Genomic DNA, 25,484 nt, shown 5'->3' with positions numbered 1-25,484 from the left:
CATGGAGAACTGCTACTCGTGCAGCAGGAAGTAAGAATTGCTCATGAACCAGGACTCCATCTGAAAGAAAAATCACAGAAATAAATGCTTCTTCTTGTGCTATGGCATTTCCAATTAATTTTGGCTTTTTTCTCCAGGTATGTTCAGCACTGGTGACACTGAATGATTCAGCACAGTGTCCACCACAGTTAGTTCATTAAATCTTAAACTCAGCACTAATCTTTAACCCAAACCTCTCATTTATACCATACTTGATGTGTGCAAATGAAACAGGAGTAGGGAAGTTTATTTATTTACAAACATATTTAAAGCTTACGATACTTAGTTCTGAAGGCTTCATCTTCTGGGTGTTATCAATACCTCTCTCAGTCAAGGGGAAGAAGGAAAATGAATTTTTACGGTGGACATTCATCATCTTTAAAACAGAACTGCCACTAAGACAGATCCCTGCCAAATAGGTACATTAAATGTACTTAAGATTCATAAAACTTTCACGAGGAAAGAGATATAATTAGACAAGGAGAAATCAGAGATCTCCTGGTCCATTTGCACCCTCAGCTGAGTTTCTGGGGTTGTTTTAACTTGCTGGTCCCTCCCTGAGTTTGAAAGCCTGTTCAGTTTTAATTAACCTGGTGCCTGATCAAATTTGGAACAAGGTGGGAGGTTCAGGGTGAAGTTACAGGGATGGAGCAATCTGATCTGATAGATCCTTACTGGGGGAGGAACTGTTCCTCCTCCTCCTCCATGCATTCCCCCAGCTTATCATGTGCTGGCTCTGCTTGGGCCCCTCCAGCTGCAAACCAAGCAGAAAACACAGTTTTTATCTGGCACAGCTGAGAGGTCCTTGCCAGACAGGGAGTTTTATCAGCTCACCAAAAAGTCTAATGAGTGCTATCCTTGGAATAACAGAGTGGAAGCAGAACCACACTGGAGCACACTGGAGCACCAGGCACAGGAGACTGCAGGGCTTTCCAGATACCTCTGCTCCTGGAACAAGGAATCCAGGACGGGCACAAGTCCCTCCTGTGAGCTTTGCTGTACTGAGAAAGCTCCTGGTACAATTGGTATTCTCCAGTGGTGGTTCCCACCCAGTGCAAAACCCAGCTGGTTTTGATTGCAAGACGCTTTGTTTGTGCCTGAGGTCTCCTCCATCTCTCTGCCCTCAGGGATGGGAGCTGAGCACACCAGGGCTGGACATCCATGTGGCCTCAGGCATCAAACAGTGCTGAACAGGGAAAACACTCCCAGCTGGCACAACCTTTACAGCAATGGAGGAGGAGAAAAAGCACGGTATGTGTTGCCTGTTGAACAAAGCAGGGTACTCTGACTGATCCCCAAAATCCTCCCAAAACAGCCCCCACAACTCGTGCCAAGGGCTGAGAGGGGCGATGGGACAACCCCTGACTGCAGGCTGCCTGAGCAGCCAAACCAACCTGCTCTGCATCTTTTCGGCCATTTCTTATCAAAACACTGCCCTGATACAGGGAGGCCCTTACAAAACATAATAAAGCCTGCTGCTGCCAAGGAATGATTGCTGCTAGCATTTATTTTTCCACAATTATTTTCAGGGTTGTCCTTTCGAGGCAGACCAGATCAAGGAGTGGTGCGTGCAGTACCTCATCCTGGGATAAATCCAGGGAGGCTCTATGACTCAGGAATGACTCACTGCTCCTCCTCTGTTCCTTCCAGACTCTTGGGGGTGTGCTAATTTATTGTCAGTCTGTATCTGCAGTCAATTATTCCCCCCAGCTCAGCTCTCCTGTGAAGAAGGAATTCGGGCATGTTCTGCTCATTCCTCACCTCTCCAGAAGGATAAACAGGTGAGCAGACAGTGTCACCTTCAGTCTGGCATCCAGAGAAAAGGGGGGAGGTATTTTTCCTTCCTTGAATAACATGTCCAGCTTAATGATTTGGAACTAGATTGTTCCTACCAAACCCCCCAAATCCCAATTACTAAACTAAGATTGACCTTTCAGAGAGTTATTTCAAAAAACTTGGATAAAATAAGGTGGGTATGACTCAAACAACAGGAGGAACGTGTCTGCAGCACAGTTAAGGCACACAAATTGCTTTCACTGTCAGAATCGAGCATTCAGAATAAAAAGCACAAAACAAGAATGATTAATCTTTTTTCTCTTTAGCAAGACAGATTGAAGCATCCCAGTGGAGCTGCAGGGGAAGGGTTTAAACAATGCCTGCTTAGTGTCCAGCAAGTCCTCACTGGTAGGAATACAAACAAAGAAAAAATGACTCAAATATGAGATTTTTACATGTGCATGTACGAGATACATAAGCCCAGAGAATCACAGAAGCATGAAAAGTACTGAACAGCAAACAGGCCTGTTCAGCTCTTCCCAGCCAAATTTCAGGAGCCTGAGGACATGACAGATACAGCAGAAAGGCATAGAAAAGGATTTTTCCAGTGGCAATGCTGATTTAAAAATCCCTTCCCCCATGTCATTCGTCTCACCCCCATCTCATTTTTCCACGTCCCTCCTCCCAGGTTGTGTTTCACAAGACATTTTTCAGTGGCAGCACTGGCTCCAGGTCCAGCACCTTTACCACTTCCAACTGCTTATTCCCAACCTTGTGTTATCCTGGCATGAGGGGCTGTGTGATATATCCTTGTTCTGCACAGGCTGGGGCTGAAGTGGCCCTGAACTGGCCTTGCAAATCAAAGAAAGATTGAAAACACAGGTGTGTAGTGGCAAAATAACAAGGAAATATAATTTTGGAATGATAGACTTTAAAATGTAAACAAATCCCCACATCCCAAGTTCATAGAATTATAGAATCCTGGAACAGTTTGGGCTGGAAGGGACCTTAATGATCTTGTCCCACCCCTCTGCCAAACCTTCTCATAAATGTTCCAATCAGCCAAACCTTCTGAGGCAGTAGCAAGCTCTCAGAATCCACACAATGCTGCAACTTGACATTATTATATATTCAAATAATTTTATTAAGCACAGTGTGGGAAGCTTGGCTGTTTTTCAAAATATCTGCATCCGAAATAAGTCCATACACCTATAAAAATAGCAGTTCCAGACAGACTCCAGATCAGAGTGTTATTCACAACATCAGACTTGTGATCAATAGCTGGGAGAGTGTTGCCAGAAATAGTCCTGCCCTGGGAAACGCTTCCTGCTGCCTCAGAACAGGTTGTGCTCCTGTCCTTCTGCAGTTTCTCCTGGATTCATCTCCAAGTACACAGAGAAGCAGGAGAGCTGCCTGACTCTTGTGTAGCCATGCTGTGAATCAGGCCAGAAGCACCAAAATCACCAACACCCAGCACCCCGCTGTGTATTTTTAACCGGGCTGAATTCCTCATCCCGCTCCCCCCACTTGCACAAGAATTCACACAGCCTCTTGATGAACCGGATGGGAAATCGATCCAGCTGGAGAAGCAAAAATCCACATCCCATTCCAACAAAAAAAAGGCTCTCCCAGCCAGATTGCTGCTCAGTCTGTGCTGTGTGCAGACAGGACAAAGTGCTGAGTTCTGCCTGAAGCAACCCAGCCTGGGAATGCGAGACAGTCTGAAGCTCCACCTGGAAACAATTTTCCCTCCATCCCTTTTTCCCTCTCTCTTTCTCTGCAGCGTGCCTTGGTTTCCCTGTGCAGCACCACAAACGGCTTCACAAGCACGGAGCAGGGATCACTCCTGTGCCCAGGGCTGGGGAGAGCTGGGGCTGCTGCCAAGGAAAAGTCTTTGCAGCTGGGGCCAACTAATCAGGTAAATGCTTTCAGTCTGCCCAGGCCAAGCCGTGTCCTTTGCTATTCTCCAAATATTTATGTCTTTGTGAAACACATAAACATTTCAACAGAGGTCTCTTATTCCTAGCATTTCATGTGAAGTTGTTGTTTCCACACTCCTAAACCCCCTTCAATATGACTAATTCACACTGGGGGAGTTCCTGACTTGCCTCACCAGAGTCACGGAGCCCCAGAATCCAATCCAGAGATCCTAAGCCCCAGAATCCAATCCCCAGATCCACATCCAGGCAGGGGAGGGATGGGAAGTGGTGACAGAAACCTCTGCACTGTTGTGTGTTCCCCACCTGCAGTTCCCTGCCTTCCTTATTACCCTTTTTCCTTCCTTTTTTCCCTCCTTCCCCCTTCAAAAATCATTTGCCTCTGAACCTTCCAAAAGGAACAAAAACACAGGAGAAGTTGGGGAAGTTCCTGTAAATCAGCTGGTGAATGTAAATTTAGTCATTCACTTCATGTAAATTCAGCTGGTAAATGGCAGTTTGGTGTTTCCTCTACTATTTACTAAGAATTTACACACTTAGTAAATCTCATCTTAAAACTCTGAGCTCCCTGCTGATCTACACCAGCAAACACATAAGAATCTTCCCAGTTAGGATGAGCAATTGAGGAGCTGAATTATTCAGCACTGTGTGGTCTGTGGCAGCAGGGAGATAAAATTCCCAAGTGTTTGTTACTTCATTTACTTTCTGCAAAAAGCCTTCCCTTGGTAATTTTAGAGCTCCGAGCATGGCAGCACATAGCAAGTTCCAGCTAAATAGCACTCCCCAAAAGTTTGCTGTTTCCTTAATGTTCATGAATATTTCAGGAATCCTGCTGAGAGGTTTCGGTGCATTCCAGGACAATGATTCCAGGTTTCTCTTTTGCCTGGAGAGGAAATGTGGCTTGACTGTGCCATATTCTGCATTACTCTTTTAGCCAGGATTTATTGCTCTTACAGAATCAGATCCCCTGAAAATATAGGAAAATATAATCCTTGACATGAGATGGGCACAATTTTTGGCTGTTGTGAGAGCAGAGTTTTCTGTAGAAATTCATTCATTCCCTTAAACCATGAGCAGTGCTGGAGCTAAGGAATAGGGTTTGCTTTTTTCACCCTTTCAGCTCATTGTATTCCATTGCTTGAACTGGTAAAAACACTTGGATAAAAATTTGAAGTCACAGCAACACATAAGATCAGCAAATCAGTCTTTTTCAGCTGAAATTTGATTTATTGTATAGAAAGAGTGATTTGCATCAGCATGTGGTATAATTTGGGAAATATTCACTTAATTGTGGTGCAAGTTAATTTAAGTATCTAAATGTATTGTTTAAATTATTTTCTTTTGCTTATATTGATGCATTTTTAATATACCATAAGACTTCTTAAAAATAATAGTGTGTTTAACAAATACATTTGCAGGTCTGTGTTCTCAGAAGGCTGAATGAGCACTTAAATAACATAAAAAATCCATGTCAGGGTTTACAACATGTGCTTACCCTGAGTGCTTTGCCTTTAAATAAATGCTGACAGCAAACCAAGGAAATTATTCAAATTTTAAAACCCAGAATGTGAGAGAAGCCAATAATGAAAACTATCTGGGTCATTTCCTCCTGCAGTTAGAGCAGAGAGCTCACAGAATCTGAGCTCTGGTGAGTCCCCACATGGGAGTGACAGGAAGCGGCCTTACAGCTGCTGTGGGTGCGTTTGCACCAAAACCATGGAATTTTCAGGTGGGAAAAGACCCCTAAAAAGGGAGCTGGGAGTTGAGTGCAGTGGGAGCAGTGAGGCTGAGGGCTCAGCAATCACCCAAACTGCTGGGTAAGAATGGGAATGAATCCCTGCCTGGAGGTTGGACACCACAGATTATTGCCCCTGAATTGGCCCTTTGCCTTATTCACCGCTTCAGACTGAGTAAAACCAGGATGGCCAGATCCTCAAATACAGAGTCCTTTTGCCACTCAGTGTTTGTGTCACAGCTCAGTGAAATGGTGCTGGAACAGTCACAGAGGCAGCAATTCACTGCTCCAGTTCCAAGGCATTTCCCTGCCCAGGGAGCTCAGGAACTCCTAATTACAGGTGGATTAATCTGTGCCAGCCGCCAGCTGCACTCTGCTGCCAGGGATCCCCCCTCGAGGTTTGGGATCTGCCTGTGCCTCCTGGCCAGCTCCACGCATCTGATGCAGTGTGGAATCAGTGAATTCAGTGACTGTGCTGGCTGGGGGACGGGGACAGGAGGAGCAGGAGCTTCCCGGACTGGGATGTGTCTCCAGGGATGGAAACCTGCAAGGAGCACAGCTCACAGCAGTAACTGCTTTAGCCACCCCACCTCAAATCAGCTGCTCTTGGAGTACAAGCCTACACTTGGGCTCAGATGGAAAAGAAGTCTAATGAGAAAAAACCATTTTTATTTCTAATTTTTCTCCTGTTTAATGCACACACTTTCATTCAAGAAGACAAAACCGCTGACTTGCTAATTTTAATTCAGTCCCCAGTCTGTGGGGCAGCTTGCCTTGATTACATTGCACTAAATTACTCATCCTGGACACATCCTTCTCTTTATTTTCTCCTCCAAGAGCCAAAATATGATATTGCTTGGCAAGAGGAATGTGTATCTAAAATGTCAAATTACAGCTCGTAACTATTACGGGGTAGTTTTGGCCATAGCCCTCTGTGACTGTTCCAAAACAGATTTCTCTTTCTAGGAGATCCTAAAACCTAACCCATGCTTTATATTTGGGTTTAGGTGGCATTTGGGGCATGTATTGCTTTGGTTGAACTTGAAATTTTTAATTTCTCCAGACTTCCAAGGCTTCAGATTGCATGAACTGATAACTCTGTGTGTACACATCAAGAACTGCAGATCATTTCTCACCACCTATAAAATGCACATTATCTATCGTAACAGAAGAATAAAATGATAAAGCAGGTTCATATTGGTCAACTCTTCATCTGAAGACAGTGCTGGAACTTGATTAAATCCCTGCCATTAAGTCACTGATATCAGCCTTCACTGAAATTTAATTGCAGCTCGTTATTCGGTGTTATAATTCTAAACCAGGTGCCACCAGCACAAACACTCAGCCCCCTGGAGTTCACTTCTCCTGGGAATATGAAGAAATGGCTTTGTTTTAATTTATTTATTTTTTTAAATTTAGCATCTGCTAGTTTTGTCTTCAGTGCTTAATTTGGAATGGATTGGATTAATGGAAATATAGAAGCTTGATAAAGAAATGGAATTCAGCCTTTGTATTCTGAATGTGGATAGGAGTGATTGGACCATGAAGATTTTGCTATAAACAGTTGTGCAATTCAGGTTTTACTTTTGCTAACCTTGCTGTGCTAAGACAGGATGCTGGACATCATTTTACATAACAAAATGCCTGTATCTGTTAGCAATACAACTTTCTTTGCTTGCTTTTGAGGAGGTCACACTCCAGGGAAAGGCAGATTCCAGCCTGGATGGATGCCTGAAGCCATCCTGATGTTCCATGCTCCTGCCTGTGGTGCCTGCTGGGAGACCTGGCTTTTTGTAAACTGATTTTGTGGAGGTGAGAGGGACTCATGGGTGGAGGGGGGAGTGTCAGGAGTGGTTTTGATGAGACAAAACTAACGGGCCTCCAGATGATTGCTCAATCAAGCTGAAGGATTCAAGCAGAGCTGCTCTTACTGCCAGATGATCATTATGGAAGAGGTTTGGATGGAAGAACTTGGGAATTTAGTGATAGAGTAATGATGAATCCTCCCTAGACTTGTCAGATATCCCATTGCAGGAACTCTGCCTGTTGATGATTGAAAAAGACATCTTGGCAGACTCAAATCAAAGACTTCCACAGCTTTGGAGGGCTTGAGCCTTTTAACCACATGGTAATTATAAAGACTATAAATAACACTTAAAAATCCAGTTCAAACAGTCCTCAATAAATTATTTTAATGTGCTGTTATTGGCCCCCTCCTTCAGGATATCACAAGTCTGCACTGTCAGTCTGACAGGCTGAAATGTGCTCTGTCAAATCAACAGCTCAGCTGTCTTACAGACTGAGGGAAGCCTAGATCCACTGTTTGTAGATGTGGCATTTGGGGACATGGGGCAGTGCTGGGGGAGCAGCTGGACTCGATGGTCCCAGAGATTTTCCAGCCTAAACCATTCTGTGATTCCATTGAAGCTTCACCCAGTGTGAGGAAAGCTTTGTCACCTGAAAGGATATTAGGGAAGAGCCACCAGCAGAGTTGTCTGGGACTGTTCTCTCCATGTTTTTCAGATGAAAATGACTCCATGAACTCATGAATTGTGGCTTTTCTTGCCCAGTCCCTTGCTGAGGGAGGCCAGGACAGCTGAGTGGAGACAGTGGCTCTGAAGGACCTAAGCTGGGCAGTGTCACCCAGCCAGTGCTGCTCTGGCGCTCACAGCTTGGACTCAGTGGTCTTGGAGGTATTTTCCAGCCTCAATTAATCTGTGATTCTGTGAAATATTAAGCCTAACTCTGAGTTTCCAGATGTAGGAACAGTGGCAAAATTCAGCTTTCCTCCTTCCTAATCAGTGATAAATGTTTGCCTTGGAAATCACTCCAGCTGTTTACACTCTGGAGTGGGGCTGCTTCAGCAGGAGCACTGCAGACCTGTGGATTTTCTTCCTACTCCCAGCTGCAGTGGACATGACCAGGTGTAAATCTCTGTCTGCTCACCAGTCTCAACCCCCACATGCTGGTTTTGATGTGTGTCACATCTGAGTATCTTTACAAACCACGGAAAAGGGTTTCTTAACAAACAGAAAACGTTCCCCACTCTCTGTGTGCTGGAAATGACATCAAACACCCTTTTCCTGTACAGTGAGAAAATGTTCCATGTTATCAGTATCTGTGGGAGAACAGAACTAAGAATTTACCTTTCAAAGCAGTTCATACTTTCAATCATCCTTAAACTGCTCATTATTTACTACCAGGAGCATCTTTGTAATGTTTTAGGTGTACCCCAAAACAAACAAGGACCTGCATCAAGTAATACCAATATCCATGCTGAACACAGAGCTCACAGCCCCAAAACTTAGGAGTGTGTGGAAACCCTGCTGGGCCCTTACTACACCTTCGGGCAGCAAAATCCCTTTGAAAATCTGGTCTTTAGGCCCAACCCTGCCAAGAGTTCTCTGTGGAAAGCTCCTCCTCCTGCCTGGGGCTGACCCTGGCACAGCTCTCACAAAGTCTCAGCTTTCCAAACAGCCTAAAGCAGGCAGGGAAAAATCATGTAAGGAGTGGCAAACAGATGAGTTCCCTGATGATTGATGTCTTTCAGAGACAGGAATTCTGATTTGTGAACAGCTGGAAAGCCCTGCTGGCTCCTCTCTGGTGCCAGTCTGTGTGTGGTCACTTTGGCATGTGCTCCATATGCCCTTTGGACACGTGTCAAAAGTCACATGTCATTAATTTCTCCAAACTTCGCAGTATTAAAGGTGTAGGAAGGTCGTAGAAATGGAAAGTGCCTTATAAATGTGAAGAATTGTTTCCTGTGGTTTAGTTATTTAACTTTTTTCAATCCAGATTTTTTTCCTGATGGCAGGATTTGAGCTCTACCTCTGAGATTTTTGTCTCAGAAATAAATGGCTTGGAACAAAAGGGACTTTTAACAGGAGATTGCACCGTGCACCTTCTGTAGAGTCATTAAAGGCAGATTGGATTTAGTGGCACTCCTGGCTCCAAAGATGCTGCCCAGAGCAGCTGCCCCATGATCCCTGGCAGTGTCCAAGGCCAGGTTGGACAGGGCTTGGAGCAGCCTGGGATCATGGAAGGTGGAAGGGGGTGGCACTGGATGGGATTTAAGGTCCCTTCCAAACCAAACCATTCCAGGATTCTGTTTGGTCACACAGGTCCCTGCATTTGGATAAACAGAACCTCAAAGAGTGGCTGGGACTGGTCTGACTCTCCTTGTCAGCAGTGCTTACAGGCTGTGAGGGAACAAACACAATTCCAAGGCTTGATCCATCCCCAACAGAGAAAAGAGCAAAAATCATCACTCAGAATCAACACTGTGTCAGACAGACATCCAAAAAATTATTATTAGATATTTCAAAAGAAGCCTTTTTAACAGCAATTGTTCTATGTGGGATTTTTTCTTTTTTTAATTTCAGTATAAAGTATTTGGTATTTGGAGTCTTTAATAGTGTTGGCAAAAAGCCATTAAGAGGCTTTGATTTTTGGAAGCAAATCCATGTGACTGATCCGAGTGGGATCATAATGGCTACAAGGACCCGTCCATTAAGAGCTATTTTTAACAGTGAAGTCAGAGCTGGAATGTGAAAGTAAAGCTAAGACTAAACTAAAAAAAGGTTAAACTTGCAATATTCTTAAAGATTAAACTGTCCTGCAGTTACAAAATAGCTAAAGTTATTCCTGGTGCCTATATCCCAACATATATCATGCCAAGTTATATTGTTCCTAAGGATCTACCAACAAAACCCCGAGTACAGACAGTGCTCCTACATTGAATGGTCAAGGTGTCTTGGAGTCTTTCCCAACTTTCTTCCTATTGCTTTTTGCTTCAGCTCATCACTGGTTTGTGCTTCTACATCTTTGACCCGTCTTTCATTTTGTTCCTGTCTGTATTTTCATTATCAGTTGTTTCCTTTCATGGCTTATTTGTCCTCAAGTGTTTCTGGCAACTCCCCATCTAGTTTCAGCTGTACAGGATGATGTTCTGCATCCATCATTCCAGGGTAACAGGGGAACAGAGCATGAATCCTTGAGGTATCCAGTAAATAAACACCAGAGACAGAATCCCAGCCTGGTTTGGCTTGGGAGGGACCTTAAAGCCCATCCCATCCCACCCCTGCCATGGCAGGGACACCTCCCACTGTCCCAGGCTGCTCCCAGCCCCAAGGTCCAGCCTGGCCTTGGACACTGCCAGGGATCCAGGGGCAGCCGCAGCTGCTCTGGGCACCCTGTGCCAGGGCCTGCCCACCCTCACTGTAAAAGTCTGCCTAATTCCTGATCTAAATCTCTCCTCCTTCAGTTTAAAACTATTTTCCCTTGTCCTGCTGCTAAAAGGTGATTGCAGGGGGTGATGAGCTCATTCTGGGTCATGCAAAGGACCGTTCGAGCAGACAGAGCTTGGAGCAGGAGGCCAGCAGCTTCCTGAGGGTGGGATGGGTACACAGCATCCTCCTCTGGGAAAGGGAGATAGATGGAGGGGAGCAAAACTGGGAAAACTGCTCAGCGTGAATGAATGTGATGAATTAAACTTGTGCTGATGGAAGAACAAAGCATTGCCCAGAGCCATGGGGATGGGAGAGCAGTGGGGAAAATGTGATGGTGAGTTTAGGCTGGAGAGGAGAACGCTCCGGGAAGACCTCAGAGCCTCTTCCAGAGGCTAAAGGGGCTCCAGGAGAGCTGGAGAGGGACTGGGGACAAGGCATGGGGGGACAGGACACAGGGAATGGCTTTAAGCTGGAAAAGGGTAGATTTAGACGGGATATTGGGACGGAATTGTTCCCTGGGAGGGTGGGCAGGCCCTGGCACAGGGTGCCCAGAGCAGCTGTGGCTGCCCCTGGATCCCTGTAAGTTTCCAAGGCCAGGTTGGAGCAGCCTGGGACGGTGGAAGGTGTCCTCGCCGCGGCAGGGGCGGGCCGGGCCGATCCCCGGGCCGGTGCCGGGCCGATCCCCGGGCCGGTGCCGGGCTGCGGTGTGCGCACGGCGGTGCCAATCGCGATCCCGATCCCGCTGCCGCTCCCGCTGCCGGCGCGGCCCGGGCGGGGCGCGGGGAGGGGCGGCGGTCACGTGTGGCTGCCCGGTTAAAGCGGCCGCGGGCGGCGGGAGCGGCACAATCACGGCTGGGGCGGCGAGCGGGGCCCGCCCGCTGCCCGCGGCCCCCGCTCCGTCCGCAGCGCCCCGGCCCGCGCAGCCCCGCCAGCATGGCCGGGGCCATCATCGAGAACATGAGCACCCGCAAGCTCTGCATCGTCGGGGGCATCCTGCTCGTGTTCCAAGTCATCGCCTTCCTGGTGGGAGGGCTCATCGGTGAGTGCCGGGGGCCGCTTGCCTTCCTCCTCCTCCTCCTCCTCCTCCTCCTCCCGCTGCTGCCCGCTTGTTCAGTGCTGGTTACAGTATCGCTGACTCGCTCCCATGATCTCATTACCCGCTTTTGTAGCCAAGTGATCCCGGCTCCGGGCCCTTTGTGCCCGTCCCGCGGCTGCTGCGGGGGGAGCCGGCCAAGGAAAAGTTTTTGTGTTGCTTTCTCTTTTTTTTTTTTTTTTTTTTTTTTTTTGGCCTGGTTTCAGCCTGGACTTAAAGAAAGAGGGAAGTGGGAAAGCTTCAGTATGGCGACGGATCGCGCAGGGAGCCTCGCGTTTCAAAGTTGGCTTAGAAAATAATAATAATTTATTTTTTTAAAAGGATTTTTCCTCCCTTCTTGGCGCTGCACCTCCCCGTGCCTCGGCCGCGGGAGCAAACCTCGCCCCTTGCCAGAATGAGAACAAAAAAAAAAATATTAATAAAAAATCTAGGGGAAAAAAAGAAAAGAAAAAGGGGAATGACTGGTGGGAGAGGGGGTCCCGGCTCTGAGGTTTTTTGGGGGACTCGCCCTTTGTCCGGGCTCGTTTCTGCGGGGGACCTCCCCACTCCCTCCCGATCCCGTTCCAGGAGGGATCGCCGCTCTTCCCTTCCTCCTCCCGGCCTCTCTCAGGACGGACCCCTTCCCTTCCACATCCCGATCCTCTTCCAAGAGGAGCCCCCTCCCTTCCACCTCCCGCTCCTGCTCCAGGAGGGACCCCCCATTCCCGATCCTCTTCCAGGAGAAGCTCAAATCCGCGTGGGCTTGGCCTGGGTTTTCCTGCCCGTGGAAAACCCTCGTGGCTGCGAGCGGGGGATTAAATCCCCTTCCCCGACACCCCTCGGCTCTGGGCCCCCCCGGCTCCGCACGCTGAGCTCCGCACCGGGCACTTTAAAGCCCAGATTTTGTTTATTTATCCCTGAGCATTCCCAAAGGCAGGGATATGGGAACTGGGACACAGCCCTGCGGCGGGGGCTGCCTCCGGCGAGGGGAGTTTTCCCTGCGGGATGGAAGGAGGAAGATGGAGGAGAGTGAGTTTGGGGCAGTCCTGGGGTTTTTTTAATTTTTTTTTTTTTTTTTTTTTTTTTTTTTTTTTTTTTTTTTTTTTTACTAGAAAGCAGCTGAGTTCTGCGCCGGCTCCTTGGAATGATGGGTTTTCATTTCCAGGGTGGGAATGTTGCCCTTTTGTCCGGGAAGGACTGTCCAGCCCTGCGGGGGCATCCCTCATCCCTAGGGCAGGGCCGGCTCCCCCGGGGTCCATCCCCTTCCTCCCGGGCAGGGTCCGTGCCGAGCTCTTGGGGTTTTCAGGAAGAATCGGGGTCAACATCACTCTGAAACTTTGTTGCACTTCGTTGGGAGAATAAAGTTGGAATGCTCTCCCTGTTTGAGAGGGATTGAAGGAATAGCTCTCACCCTTCCTCAGGAAGCAAATTCCGTGTCCCTGGTGCCCATTGGTGCTTTGCCTTTGTGAACCCTCTAATTACCAGCTTCTAATAACCATAAAATTCCATTAAACATAATTGTGGAAAGCTTCCTCACCTCCATCACAAGGGATTCACTGGCACATCTTGACTAAAACCCAGTTTTACTGCTCTTGCAGGCCTGAAACCACACAAAGTTTATCAGGATTAGCTTTCTTCCTTCCTTTTTTTTTCTCTTTAAGAGCTGGTTCGAGAGCAGGTTACTGAACCTGCCGCTGATTCCTGAGATAAAATGTCTTGGCCTGTGCTATGCAGAGAAGCCAGACTTTATCTTAAAAGGGTTTTTCTAGCAGTTTCTTGCTACTAAGTTTAAATAGTTGCTTGTTCCAAAGGCTGGTGTGCTCAGAAAGCCCCGCTTGTGCTGGCATCTGGGGACAGATGTGACAAACAGATGCTTATGGTTGGCTTTACAGGGGAAAGACAAATGTTTCTGTTCAGTTTTGTAGGGATTCAGAGATTAAAGAACTCAAATTCTGTTGGTTCAGTTTTCCAGCTGGTTTATGCCCTGCTTTCTTGGCTGCTGCTGCTGGGCATCCACGATGGGTCTCCCAGGTGGGGCTGGAAAGCTGCATGGACAGGTTGGATGGGCTGGGGCCAGCAGGGACAGGGATTTGGGGCTGAGTTCAATGCCATGCACAAGCTCAGTCACTCCAAACTGCTGGAATTCCTGCGCAAGCTCAGTCACTCCAAACTGCTGGAGTAAATGCATCTTCTGTCTGTGGTCAAGTCCTAGGGGGTGTTGCCCCAAAAGTTCTTTAATTCCTAGAAATCCCCACTTCTGATCTTCCCTCAGATCAAACTGCTCTAATCGATCATCCAAACAGGTTTTTCCTCTGTACCATTCACCCCTTCTGATGCATTTAAGGAGTCTAGAGGCTCCTCCCTGAGCCAGCAGCTCCCAGCCAGCCCTCCTGGGAGCTGGAAATCCAGGGATATTTGGTGCTCGTGAAACACTAAGTTCCGTGTGTAACCTAGGTGTGGTCCCCAACATCTGGCAGGGTGACACACAGCCTGGGAGGCTAGGCAGCTCTTCCCAGGACCCTGCCTTGTTTTGGGCTCCCTGTATCCCTGGAAACTCTGATCCAGGGGCTTGGGACCGACCCCTTTAGTTGTTCCCAAGCACGTGGTGTTTCCTGCAAGGAATCCCCTCGTGGTGGGCAGTGGGTCGGTGGCCGGCGTTCCGAAGGGACCGGAGCCGTGCTGGGAGCGCTCCCAGTGCCACCCCACAGCTGCTCCCAAGGGTGACACCAGGTGGGGTGGGAGCAGAGGTGGCACTGACACAGTGGCCCTGCTCTGGTTTGATGCAGCACACCCAACAGACACCAAAATCCAGTTATTTTGGTGTGCCCAGGTCTAGACAACCCAAAATACGTACACGAGTGGGACAGGGCTGCAAAGCCAAGCCAGCCTTTCCCCTCGCAGGCACTTAGGTCATGTTTCAAAACAATGACTAAGTGCTCTATTTTAACAGATCCCTCGTGCCAGTCCAAAATACCCAAATGCAGCAGTTGGTACCTGATACAACCACCACAGAGCTGATTTTCCTCACATCAGGGGGTTTCTGCCACTGCTGGTTCCCAGCTCGTTTTCAGGCAGTCAGTGTGTGATGCCAGAGTTTTAATGCATTTCCACATTTCCAACAGCTCTTTTATTTAGCAGCGGGAACCTTATCAGCTCTCAGGTGGGATTTGCTCAGAGCTGGCTGTTGGCAAAACATGAGATGCATATGGATGGGAGACATTCCCAGGGCAGGAGAGGGTAGCCAGGTGGGGGTCAGGCTCTGCTCCCAGGGAACGAGGGACAGGATGAGGGGAAACAGCCTCAAGCTGTGCCAGGGGAGTTTTAGGCTGAATATTTGGGAAAATTTCTTCATGGAAAAGGTTGTCCAGTGCTGGTGCAGGCTCTCCAGGGCAGAGGTGGAGTCCCCATGCCTGGAGGGAGCTTTGCAAATCTCAAAAGGGAGAAAACACCCCAAAAGAGAATTTTATTGAGCTGTTTCTTTGTTGTGCTATGGTAATGAACTGTTGGTTCCAGAAAGTGGGGCTGTCACTACTTCAGACCCCATGGAATTCACGGTGTCTGCTCCCTTCGTGGAAAACATCTTGTTTAAAGGTCACGCTTCTGGGCTGTGTGTGATGTGTTCAGTTGGGATGCAGCAGTGGGAGACAGAACATGATCCGTAAAATTAGTCCTAATGCAGCCTTGTCTCCACTATCTGCTGTAAATGATGGCATGTGTGTATTACAGGAGAATGGGATCCCCAGGAATGGTTTCTGTTACCGTTTGTGAGGAATGAGGCTGATGATAATTTACAGCCATGCCGGCATTCCCAGGAGCCCTGCCTGCTCTGCCTCCTCTGGATCCAGCGTGGCTGTCCTGGGATGCCACCAGGCTTGTGCAGGCTGGGAGCTGTGAGAGCCCTGGACAAGGCATGAGGACAAACCTCACACCTCCAAACCCTGGCTGCAGCGTTGGGTCCCTCAGGACAAGAGAGACCCTGCGGGGCTGGAGCGTGTCCAGGGCAGGGAAAGGGGCTGGGAAAGGGGCTGGAGCCCCAGGAGAGGCTGAGGGAGCTGGGAAGGGGCTGGAGCCCCAGGAGAGGCTGAGGGAGCTGGGAAGGGGCTCAGGCTGGAGCAAAGGAGGCTCAGGGGGGACCTTGTGGCTCTGCACAAGTCCCTGACAGGAGGGGGCAGCCGGGGGGGTCGGGCTCTGCTGGCAGGGAACAGGGACAGGAGGAGAGGGAACGGCCTCAGGCTGGGCTGGGGAGGCTCAGGGTGGATATTGGGGAAATTCCTTCCTGGAAAGGGCTGTCCGGCCCTGGCACAGCTGCCCAGGGCAGGGGTGAGTCCCCATCCCTGGAGGGATTTAAAAGCCCCTGGGGACATGGTCAGGGTGGCCTTGGCAGTGCTGGGAACAGTTTGATTCGCTGGCCTAAGAGGGCTTTTCCACCCTAAACAATTCCATGATTCCCACAGCTGGACCAGCTGCAGCATCCATCTGGCTGTGCCTGTTACTGGGAATTTTGACTGGGATGTTCCAGTGGAGGTCACCACAACTGCTCCAGGCCAAAGCTGAGCTGGGACACACCGGTGTCATCTCCCGACAGCTGCTGGGGTGGAAGTTGTGTGTATGGAATCTGACTGGATTTATGTGGGTTTGATGCCTCTTGGTTGTTTTGAAAGCAAAGCTTTTGATTACAAATTACCTTCCCCTCTGGGAAGCTGTTGGTGTCTCTTTATAGTTACCTTTGCATCCTGAAATTTTTGTACATATAAAGTATTTTTTAAAGGAAGATAACCCCACATGTCTGTGCAGCAACATCCCAGCTTCAAAAACTTCTCAGAAGGGAATTTTCATTGACTTACTTTATGTGAGTTACTTTAAAGGTCCTTTCCCAACTCAAACTTCTGTGATTCTAAGGATGCCTTGTCCCAGATCATAGATTCTTGGTTCAGACAAGCCCAGGGAATGCAGGAGAACTCTCTGTGTTGCAGGCAAATCCAGAGCAGGTTCACACGCAGGGAAATGCTGGGAGTCCAGTGCCCACCCGTACACTTTACAAATTTAACTGATTGGAAAAGTGGAGGGATTTATTTAGCACATGAGTCCTCTGGGCTGAGAGGATGGATTTAGGGAGGTGCAGGTTCACTGCTCCCTTCCCTGGTTTAGGCTGGAAAAAACAGAATTGTTGTGACTGGAGGAGCTCAAACTTCCTTGTGTGTCTGGCCCGGAGAGATAATGAGTCATGTGTGGCCATGGCTGAGCAGCTCTCCACAATCCCAGCTCATTATCTAAATGTCTGATTTGGCTCCTGAGCCGCGAGTTTCCAGGATTTCATTTTCTTTCCTGGGATTTCATTACCTTCCTCGGGCTGAGCTGATCTTTTGACAGGGGAGGCGCTCGGATTTCCAAGGTATGGATAGGAAAGAGTGTTTCAGGCTGGGGACAAAGAACATTTTTGTGTGCCTGACTTCCTTTCATCCAGGGCCTCTCCAGGAGCTGGTCGGTGCTCCGTGGCCATGAATGCCAATGGATCCTCTGTATAGACACATTCCTGCAGGGCTGCAGCCTTGGCAGAGGCGCTGGGAGCCGAGGAGAAGCAGACACGAAAGGTCATGTCTGTTTAGTTTAGGTCTGCTCAATTCTTCTTTTGAAGAGCTGTAACTGTAGCTGAATGGGCAAAAGTGCCAGAAATTGAGAGTTCCCAGGCAGGAATGTCAGTGCTGGGGCCTGAGGAGCTGGGAATCCTCTGAGGTGCTGGGTTTTTCTCTTTTCACAGCTGCATCGCTTCCAAATGCAAACTTGGGAGAGCTCAGGTGACAAGTTCAGTCCTCCTGCTGCTCCCCTGTTCTGTCGATTTAAATGTGACCTGAGCACTTCCCAAGCAGTGGTCCTGCTGCCTCCCTGCCCTTTGTGAGGGAAAGCCATTACACAGGAAGCCTTTTCCTTGGTAAATAACACTTACGGCCTTTGAAGTCAGGCTGTAACTCCCTGATAGCCTGGGAAAGCCTTTGAAGGGCTCAAGGTGTCCAGTGGGGAAGGGCCTGGACCAGCCCATTCACATGGAGATGAAATTCCTCACATATCTGAGCACGGGCAGTTTCCAAGGTATCTTATCTTGGGGAGTGTCAGGCTCAGGAGAAAAGCTGCTGGATAACAACAGCTTCTCCTGCTCTTTCGGATCTGTGTGCAGGGATTTCATACCTTGGCTGGGCGTTGCAGGAAATGCATCTCATCCCATTGGAAAACTGACTTGGAAGAAGATCAGGCTCTGTGTGGCAATCAGTAAAGCTGTTCTACCTCTTTTTTTTTTTTTTTTTTTTTTTTCTTTCTTTCTTTCTTCTTTTAAATAAAACATTTTTGAATATCCATTGCTGCATTTAGGGAGCTCTGCTCGTGCTCACCTCATTTGCATTCGTTGCTGCTGTTGAATATGGATGTGAATTATGGAGATCATTCATTTAGTTCTCCCAGCAAGTTGTGCCTCATAAGATTTCCCTGCTTTGTGACTTGCCTGGGGCTGAGGGAATAATTCTTTATCTCTGTTCCCCAGGAGCCCTTTGGCTGCTTATCAGGGAGCTGGGAATCCCCTGTTCCCTCAGTTCTAAGGGCTCTGGGCACGGCTGCTCCTGCAGCTCCTTGGAAACTGATTTATCGGGAAAAACCTCCAGTTTGTGCTGCTTTCAAGAGGCTTTGCTGGTAGCAAGGTTGCAAAAGTAACACTGGAGAACAAACCTCGAGGAAAAACACAACCCTTGGGATGTGAGAGTGCCCAGGAATATGTGACTGGGTGGTTGTAGAGTCACAGAATCCCAGCATGGTTTGGGTTGGATGGACCTGAAATCCCATCTTATCCCACCCCTGCCATGGGCAGGGACACTTCCACTATCCCAAGCTGCTCCCAGCTCCGTCCAGCCTGGCCATGGACACTTCCAGGGATCCAGGGGCAGCCACAATATTTCTGTTCTGATCCAACAAGCTTGGGTTTGATGGTTTGGACAGGCTCACTTTAATGGTCTGAAACAAAAAAGAGAAACCTGTAGTACTGAAAAAAATATCTTGGAGATGACAGAAATATGGGGCTTTAAAGGATTTTGGTCTGGATAAAGCTTGAAGTCAAATATAAGAAAGAAAAACGTTTCCCAAGGGGGAGTGGGCTTCCCGTAGGCAGTGGGCTTCTTTAAATATAGTTATTCTGTGTATAAAAGCTGCTGCAATGTTCCAAAAAGCTTTGTGAAATAAGAACTATGAAAGAAACAGTAATTAAAAGGCTCTGTGTCACTCAAATATATTAAACTGGTGGCATCGAGGTCAGGGAAGAAGGAGGCAGAAAAGAAAAATCCATGCTGCAATAAAGACATATTTATAATCCTGAGTGTATATACGGTGTTATTCAGGTTCTGGCTGTTCCAGTTGGAAAAGCTGGGTCTGTCCATGATAAATTAGCTTGTTTATTCCTACCCTGCAGTCGCTTAGGGTAATGAAGCAGAAGCCCTTTGTGTGTGCTCGCTGGGAAGTGCTGGCTGGCTCCGAAGGGGGTAATTGAGTAGAAAAGCAGAATGCTCCCGGTGCCGGGAGAAGTTAAATCCCCCCGAGGTCAGGGGGATTCAGGCTTTAATCAATGTGGACACAATGCAATTGAGAGTTTCCAAAGGGCTTGTTTATGGTGCTGGAGCAAGGGTCGGTGGTTAATGGGAGTGCTGGAGGTGCTGGGATGAGAAGGTGCAGGATGTGTTTCCCAAGGTGCGGGCTGGTGGAGGACTCAGAGGGGATGGAAATCCTGGAACTTGTGTGCAGGAGGAAGGAGGTGATTGAGGCTTCATCACAGAAGCTTTTTGAAGATCTGCTTAATATATTGAAATTAAAATACTGAGTGATGGTGGCTCTTGCCTGAAACTGGGTGTACATAACATCCCCCCCCCAAAAATGCTAAAAATTGAGTTCACTCGTCTCAGTAATTTTTTTTACCTAAAGATTTAAGTATAAAACCAGAAAAGCAGTGTATTTTTTTTTTTCTTTGAGGACTAGCTCCTGAGTGAAGCCCCTTGAATCTTATTTCCTGCTGCCCTGGTGGGATCAGGCCCTGAGCACCCTGCCCTGACCTCCTGGCTGAATGGAAAGGATGGAATTCCATGCAGGATTGTTTCAGTCAGTGACACATGGCTGAGGTGGCCCTGGCAGTCCATGGGAAGCCCTCCCTGGGCAGTGGTGGCCGCACTGGTGAAGGTGTCCGGCTTTCCAAGTATTTGCTGGCTAAAACCATCACAGGGAGCAGCAGGATCTGCTCTGCCCCTGTAATCTGGGATACACTTGGGATTTCTGCAGTGAGCTGGGCACCTCCAGAGGCCCTGCTGGAGGAGATGCAGAGGCAGAAGGGAAGTTTAGGATAGATATTGGGAAGGAATTGTTCCCTGGGAAGGTGGGGAGGCCCTGACACAGGGTGCCCAGAGCAGCTGGGGCTGCCCCTGGATCCCTGGCAGTGCCCAAGGCCAGGCTGGACAGGACTTGGAGCAGCCTGGGACAGTGGAAGGTGTCCCTGTCCGTGGCAGGGGGTTGGATGAGACAAACTTTAAGGTCATTTTCAACCCAAACCAGTCTGTGATCCTGTGGCAGTGCTGGCAGCTCCAGCACCTCCTGCCCTTGGCATTTGGCACTGCTGGTGTCCAACCCCCTGGCACGAGGGGTCTCTGCCTCGTGGCTGTGCCAGCCCCTGGGGCCAGGACCCCTTCCTGGGTGCTCCTGCCTGAGCTGGCTCCCAGAGAGCTGCACTCCAAGTGGCTTCTGCCAAACCTTCCTCTGGAAGCCCTGCTCCTCTTACTGCAAGTGGTACCTGCATTCCTGCAGTTCTCACGGCAGGAGCAGCCCGGAGCACGAGGCTGATCCAGCGTGTTATGCACACAGAGCTGTTCAATTATTTACAGGCTGACAGAGATCCTGGAATCCATGGAGCTGCTGCATCCCCCAGACTGGGGGTGGTGGGGCTGGGGGCAGCAGGGCTGGGGCAGGGGGGCTGGGAGCAGCGGGGCTGGGAGCAGCCCTTGGCACCACAGCACAGCTCCAATCCCTCGGTGTGAGCTTTGTTTTGCATAGCACTTTGTAATGCTGTTGGCTGACTTGGCTGCAGCTCCACAAAGCATTTTTTTTCCACTTGGTTCAACACTCACTTGGATTTAATGGGCCAGGAGCCAAATCAGTAATGGAAGCCAAGTGCCGACGTTTGTTTGGTGCGCGATTCCCGACGAGGAATATGTATAGTAATTGTCTCATGCTCCTCAAAGCTGTAACTTTGGCAGAGGGGAGGCTGCAGGGAGCATGCCAAGTGTTTAAAATCATAATCAGGCAGTGATGAAAACATGTATTTATGGCTATAATGAGTTGCATCAAAGCAAGAAACATTCGGCTTCTCTGTAGAGGGAACGATGTCTCTTAATTCAGAAATGCCTTCGAAATCACCCAGAATCTGTTGGAGTTAAAGAGCTCAGAGAGCTCGGCTGAAATGCCTGGCTTATTTCACAGCAATATTCCCGATATTTCCTTCCAGCCGCAGTTTTAGCTGTGGTTACTGGGCTCTGCATCGAGGCATGGTGGAGGAATCAATATTTATTGTAGTGTTTTATGCACTATGGGCACGTCATGAGCGTTCTGTAACCCTCGACTTGCAGCTTCATTTGTGTTTGTTTGTTGAATGCTTCGTTTTATTCTACTTTGCTGTTTCTTGCTGCAGTATTTAGGGTGGATATTGGGAAAGGTTCTTCCCCCAGAGGCTGCTGGGCACTGCCCAGGCTCCCCAGGGAATGGGCACGGCCCCGAGGCTGCCGGAGCTCCAGGAGCGTTTGGACAGCGCTGCCAGGGATGCCCAGGGTGGGGGTGCTGGGGGGTCTGGGCAGGGCAGGGGTTGGACTCTGATCCTTGTGCTTCCCTTCCCGCTCAGAACACTCCCTGATTCTGATATCAAGAACTTGTTTGGTTTTGGGGTTGCTTTAACCTCCAAGTGTTGTGTCATTCCCGGGGGACGGCTGTATGCAGCGAGGGTTTGGGATGTGGCAGTGCAACGGATCCACCAAGCACATGTGGGTTGAGATGAATGAATCTGGGAGTACTCATGGAATCCTTTCAGCTGGAAAAGCCCTCTAAAGTCAGGGAGTCCAACCATTAACCCAGCACTGCCATTGCTGATGCCAATCCCTGGAGCCCACCCTTATCCTGGCACCCCTGTGCCTTTGGAGCTGGAAGAAACTCAGTGCTGTGAAAAAATGGAAAAAATGCAGTTTATAAACATTTGGCTTTTGAGTAACTTCCTCCCGCCTGGCGTTGAGTCACCTCTCCCTGCCCGTGGGAAGCTGTGTGGATGTCACCCTGTGCCGAGGTGGCACGCTGGGGAAGGTGCTCCACAGGGTTCCTGGCTGCCATCCCAAACAGCTCCAGAGCTGCTGTGATGATCCTGCTGTGCCCAAATTACAAGGGAGCCAGGGCTGAATCATCTGGGTGTAGCAGTACGGGGCTGGGGGCAGCGGGAGGGTGAAACTCACTCTGGGGTTGTTTTCCTCGTTGGAATGTTGGAAGTTTGTGGGGTGGTGTTATTGCTGCTGGAGGTTTGGGGGGGGGGCTGTGATCTGGAAGGAAAGTCCTGGATTATCTGTCAGAATGAGGGTAGTGACAACATGAAAATCACCTTCTGCAGTCTCATTTCCCATCCCACTCACTGCTCTGGAGGAAACCTTCCTGCCCAAGGAGATGTGTGGCCTTGCATGGTGCAAATCCCCTGGGTAAATCCTGCCCTGCCCTGCTGGACCACGAGGTCTGAGATTAGTTTATCCATCCAGGTTTCTCTGGGCACATGCTTTCTGCGTGGATTTGCTTGAGTGAGCACAGAGGAAGGAAAAGATTTCAGTAAATCAGGATGATTTTGTGTGACTGAGACCGAACCAGCAGATCCCAGCTCTTCAATTAATCCTAATTTGATCCCACTACAAAGTCAGTAATACATCTGTGGATGTAATAAACTTAATTACTTGACTGTGAGATCAAAGAGCTGTGAAGGAGCAGCACTGGGTGCATTTGTTTTAAATCGCCTTCAAAGAGTCGAGTGGGGAGCTGCGAGTTTTGCTGGGGAAACCACTGTATCAGATGTCTGAAGATGCTACAAATGTGGTTCTCTTGCATTCCCAGCTCCCAGCCCCACGACAGCTGTTCCCTACATGTCAGTGAAGTGCATTGATGTGAGGAAGAACCACCACAAAACCAAGTGGCTGATGCCCTGGGGACCCAACCACTGCAAGAAGCTCAAGGACTTCGACGAGGCCGTGAGCCGGCAGATTGAGGCCAACGACATCGTGTTCGCCGTGCACATCCCGCTGCCCAGAAAGGAGATGAGCCCCTGGTTCCAGTTCATGCTCTTCATCATGCAGCTGGACATCGCCTTCAAGATGGACAACGACCTCAGTAAGTGACTGGCACCCCGGAGGTGCTGCCTGGCTCTCATGTCCCAGTGTGCCTCCTCTAAAGGGGTTCTTACCTTGGGCCGTGAGCTGTGTGGGTGCCACGCACAGTGAGGTGGTGCTGGAGCGTGTTCTGAACCTGGGAATTGGTGATCCTGGAATGGTTTGGGTTGGGAGGGACCTCAAAGCCCGTCCTGTTCCTTCCTGCCATGAGCAGGGACACCTTCCACTGTCCCAGGCCCATCCAGCCTGACCATTTGACAGTTCCAGGGATCCAGGGGCAGCCCCAGCTGCTCTGGGCACCCTGTGCCAGGGCCTGCCCACCCTCCCAGGGAACAATTCCTTCCCCATATCTAACTTAAATTTCCCGTCTTTCAGTTTGAAGCTATTATATAAATACTAAATAAATATACAAAAAAACCCCCAAAATGCAAAAAGCCCACCCAAACTCAAAAATAATGCTGCAAAAAAACCTGCGAAACTATGTTGAGAGCAGCAAGGGCAGGACTGCTCTGGCCCTCCCTGGAACAGAAGTTGTCCATGTGTGTGCATGTTTTAAAGTGTTTGGGGAAAATCCCTCTCTAACTATAAGCTACAGTGAATAAACAATTTGCTTTCCAGACTGGTTGAGCTGGGGTGTGTGCAGCTCCTGCCCTGGCTCCAGCCTGGCTGTTGGGCTGGCTCCATGTTCAGGGATCTGTGGAGTGGGATCAGTTCAGGGAGTTAGTCAGGGTTAGGAGCTTTTTTAGCCAGCTTTGTGTCCTTGACGCTCTTCCTGCTCAGCATGGAACTGTTCCTCCAGCTATTTATCCCAGAATCCCAGACTGGTTTGGGTTGGGAAGGACCTCAGAGCTCCAGTGCCACCCCTGCCATGAGCAGGGACACCTTCCACTGTCCCAGGTTGCTCCAAGCCCTGCCCAACCTTGAGCACTTGCAGAGATGGAGCAGGGATTATTTAATGCATTATCATTCAGATAGGTTAGAAATGAGATTGTAGAAAGCTTTCACCTGTGTTCCTATCCCTGTAATTATCTCTGAAATACAGAGAGACAAGTTTTGTGCCTTTATTAAGGTCTCACCTCCTTACACTTGGATAGATGATTGCATTAGGGAAACAGCTCTTTATTCCAGGGATTTTCAAGTTGAACCACCGTGCTGGAGTCAGGAGCTGGCTGAGCACTTGGAGCAGGCTGCTGGAATGCTAAACCAGCTCCTGGCAGTATTTCTGCTGCAAGAGCAGAGCCTGTGCTTCAGTTTTGTGCCCTTCAGAGACTGAGTCCTGCGAAGGTGGGAGGTTTTTTTCAGATCTCAAAGCAGAAAAGCTCATCTTGGGCCACCCCCTGGGTAATAAAAAGAAGGTTTTGGGATTTTCCAACACTTTGTGCCAAGCTGAAGGCAGATGTAAATTAAGTGTGAAATCTTAGGAACTAGTAACACATTTATTGCTTGCTAGATTGTGTTATAACAGCTCTTAAGGAAATAAACAGAAGACTTGTTAAGCTGAACTAATTGCATGTGTGGGTCTGTCCCCTGCTGTTAAATGAAAGGGCCTCATTGATCAGGTGATTGGGATCACCTCCTCTAAAGGGGCAGTGATAAGGATGTGAAATAACCTCATTTCTTCTTTTAAAGCAACAATTCAAGTTTCTTCCCTCTGGGGCTCTGAGCCCTCTAGGCCTCCTCCTGCTGTGGTCGATTCCAGCAGGGGCTGGTCCCAAACCAGGGCCACTCCTGGAGGGCACTGCAGCTGCTGAAGCCTCCGGTCACTGTCCTAAAAACTGTCTTGGAACTACCTCGGATCATCCAGGAAAGCAGCACTGCTGGGAGCTGCACAGGCTTTATCCTCCTGAAGGAGCTGCTGCCTGGGGCACATCCTGCTCTCCTGGCTCCTGCAGCTCCACCCCAGGGTCCCAAGGTGCTGTGCAGGGTCCTGGGCTCTGCCAGTTCCCCTTGGCCTTCACCAGGGATGTTGCTGAGCCACATCAAACTGTCTCCTGCTTTTTCCTCGAAGGCCCTTGGTTGTCCTCTTCCCCTGCAATCCCTAAGCAAGGCCAACGCACAGAGTAAACCTGAGTTTGGTTTTTCCAGGATGCGGCAGCCCTCCTGGGACAGGGAAGCTCAGGGGCAGGGCCAGCCTGGCTGGGCCTGTTGGGAGGTGTCTGTGACTCATGGCTGACTCCTCATCTCCAGAGAGCAGCAGTCAGACCCTGGGTCAGCTCTCCTCATCCAGTCCCGGGTCAGCTCTCCTCATCCAGTCCTGTGTCAGCTCTCCTCATCCAG

The 25,484-nt window shown here is 49.1% G+C and overlaps 1 protein-coding gene across 1 annotated transcript in view; it reads left to right on the top strand.

The window, feature by feature from the left end:
• The first annotated feature begins 11,570 nt into the window (after window positions 1-11,570).
• WLS (Wnt ligand secretion mediator) overlaps window positions 11,571-25,484 on the top strand; it is a 25,795-nt gene continuing 11,881 nt past the window's right edge. The window contains exons 1-2 of the mRNA XM_042030977.1: window positions 11,571-11,754; window positions 22,936-23,208. Of these exons, the coding sequence (XP_041886911.1) occupies window positions 11,649-11,754; window positions 22,936-23,208 (379 nt within the window). The 5' untranslated portion in view covers window positions 11,571-11,648. The remainder of the gene's footprint in view (window positions 11,755-22,935; window positions 23,209-25,484) is intronic.

This window comes from Corvus kubaryi, unplaced genomic scaffold (genome assembly GCF_017639235.1).
Source record: "Corvus kubaryi isolate FWS band 111438036 unplaced genomic scaffold, C.kubaryi_AGA036_p1.0 37334, whole genome shotgun sequence".
Classification (NCBI taxonomy): Eukaryota; Metazoa; Chordata; class Aves; order Passeriformes; family Corvidae; genus Corvus; species Corvus kubaryi.
Note: the sequence above shows the minus strand (reverse complement) of the source record. Positions and strands in the feature narration are given on the sequence as shown.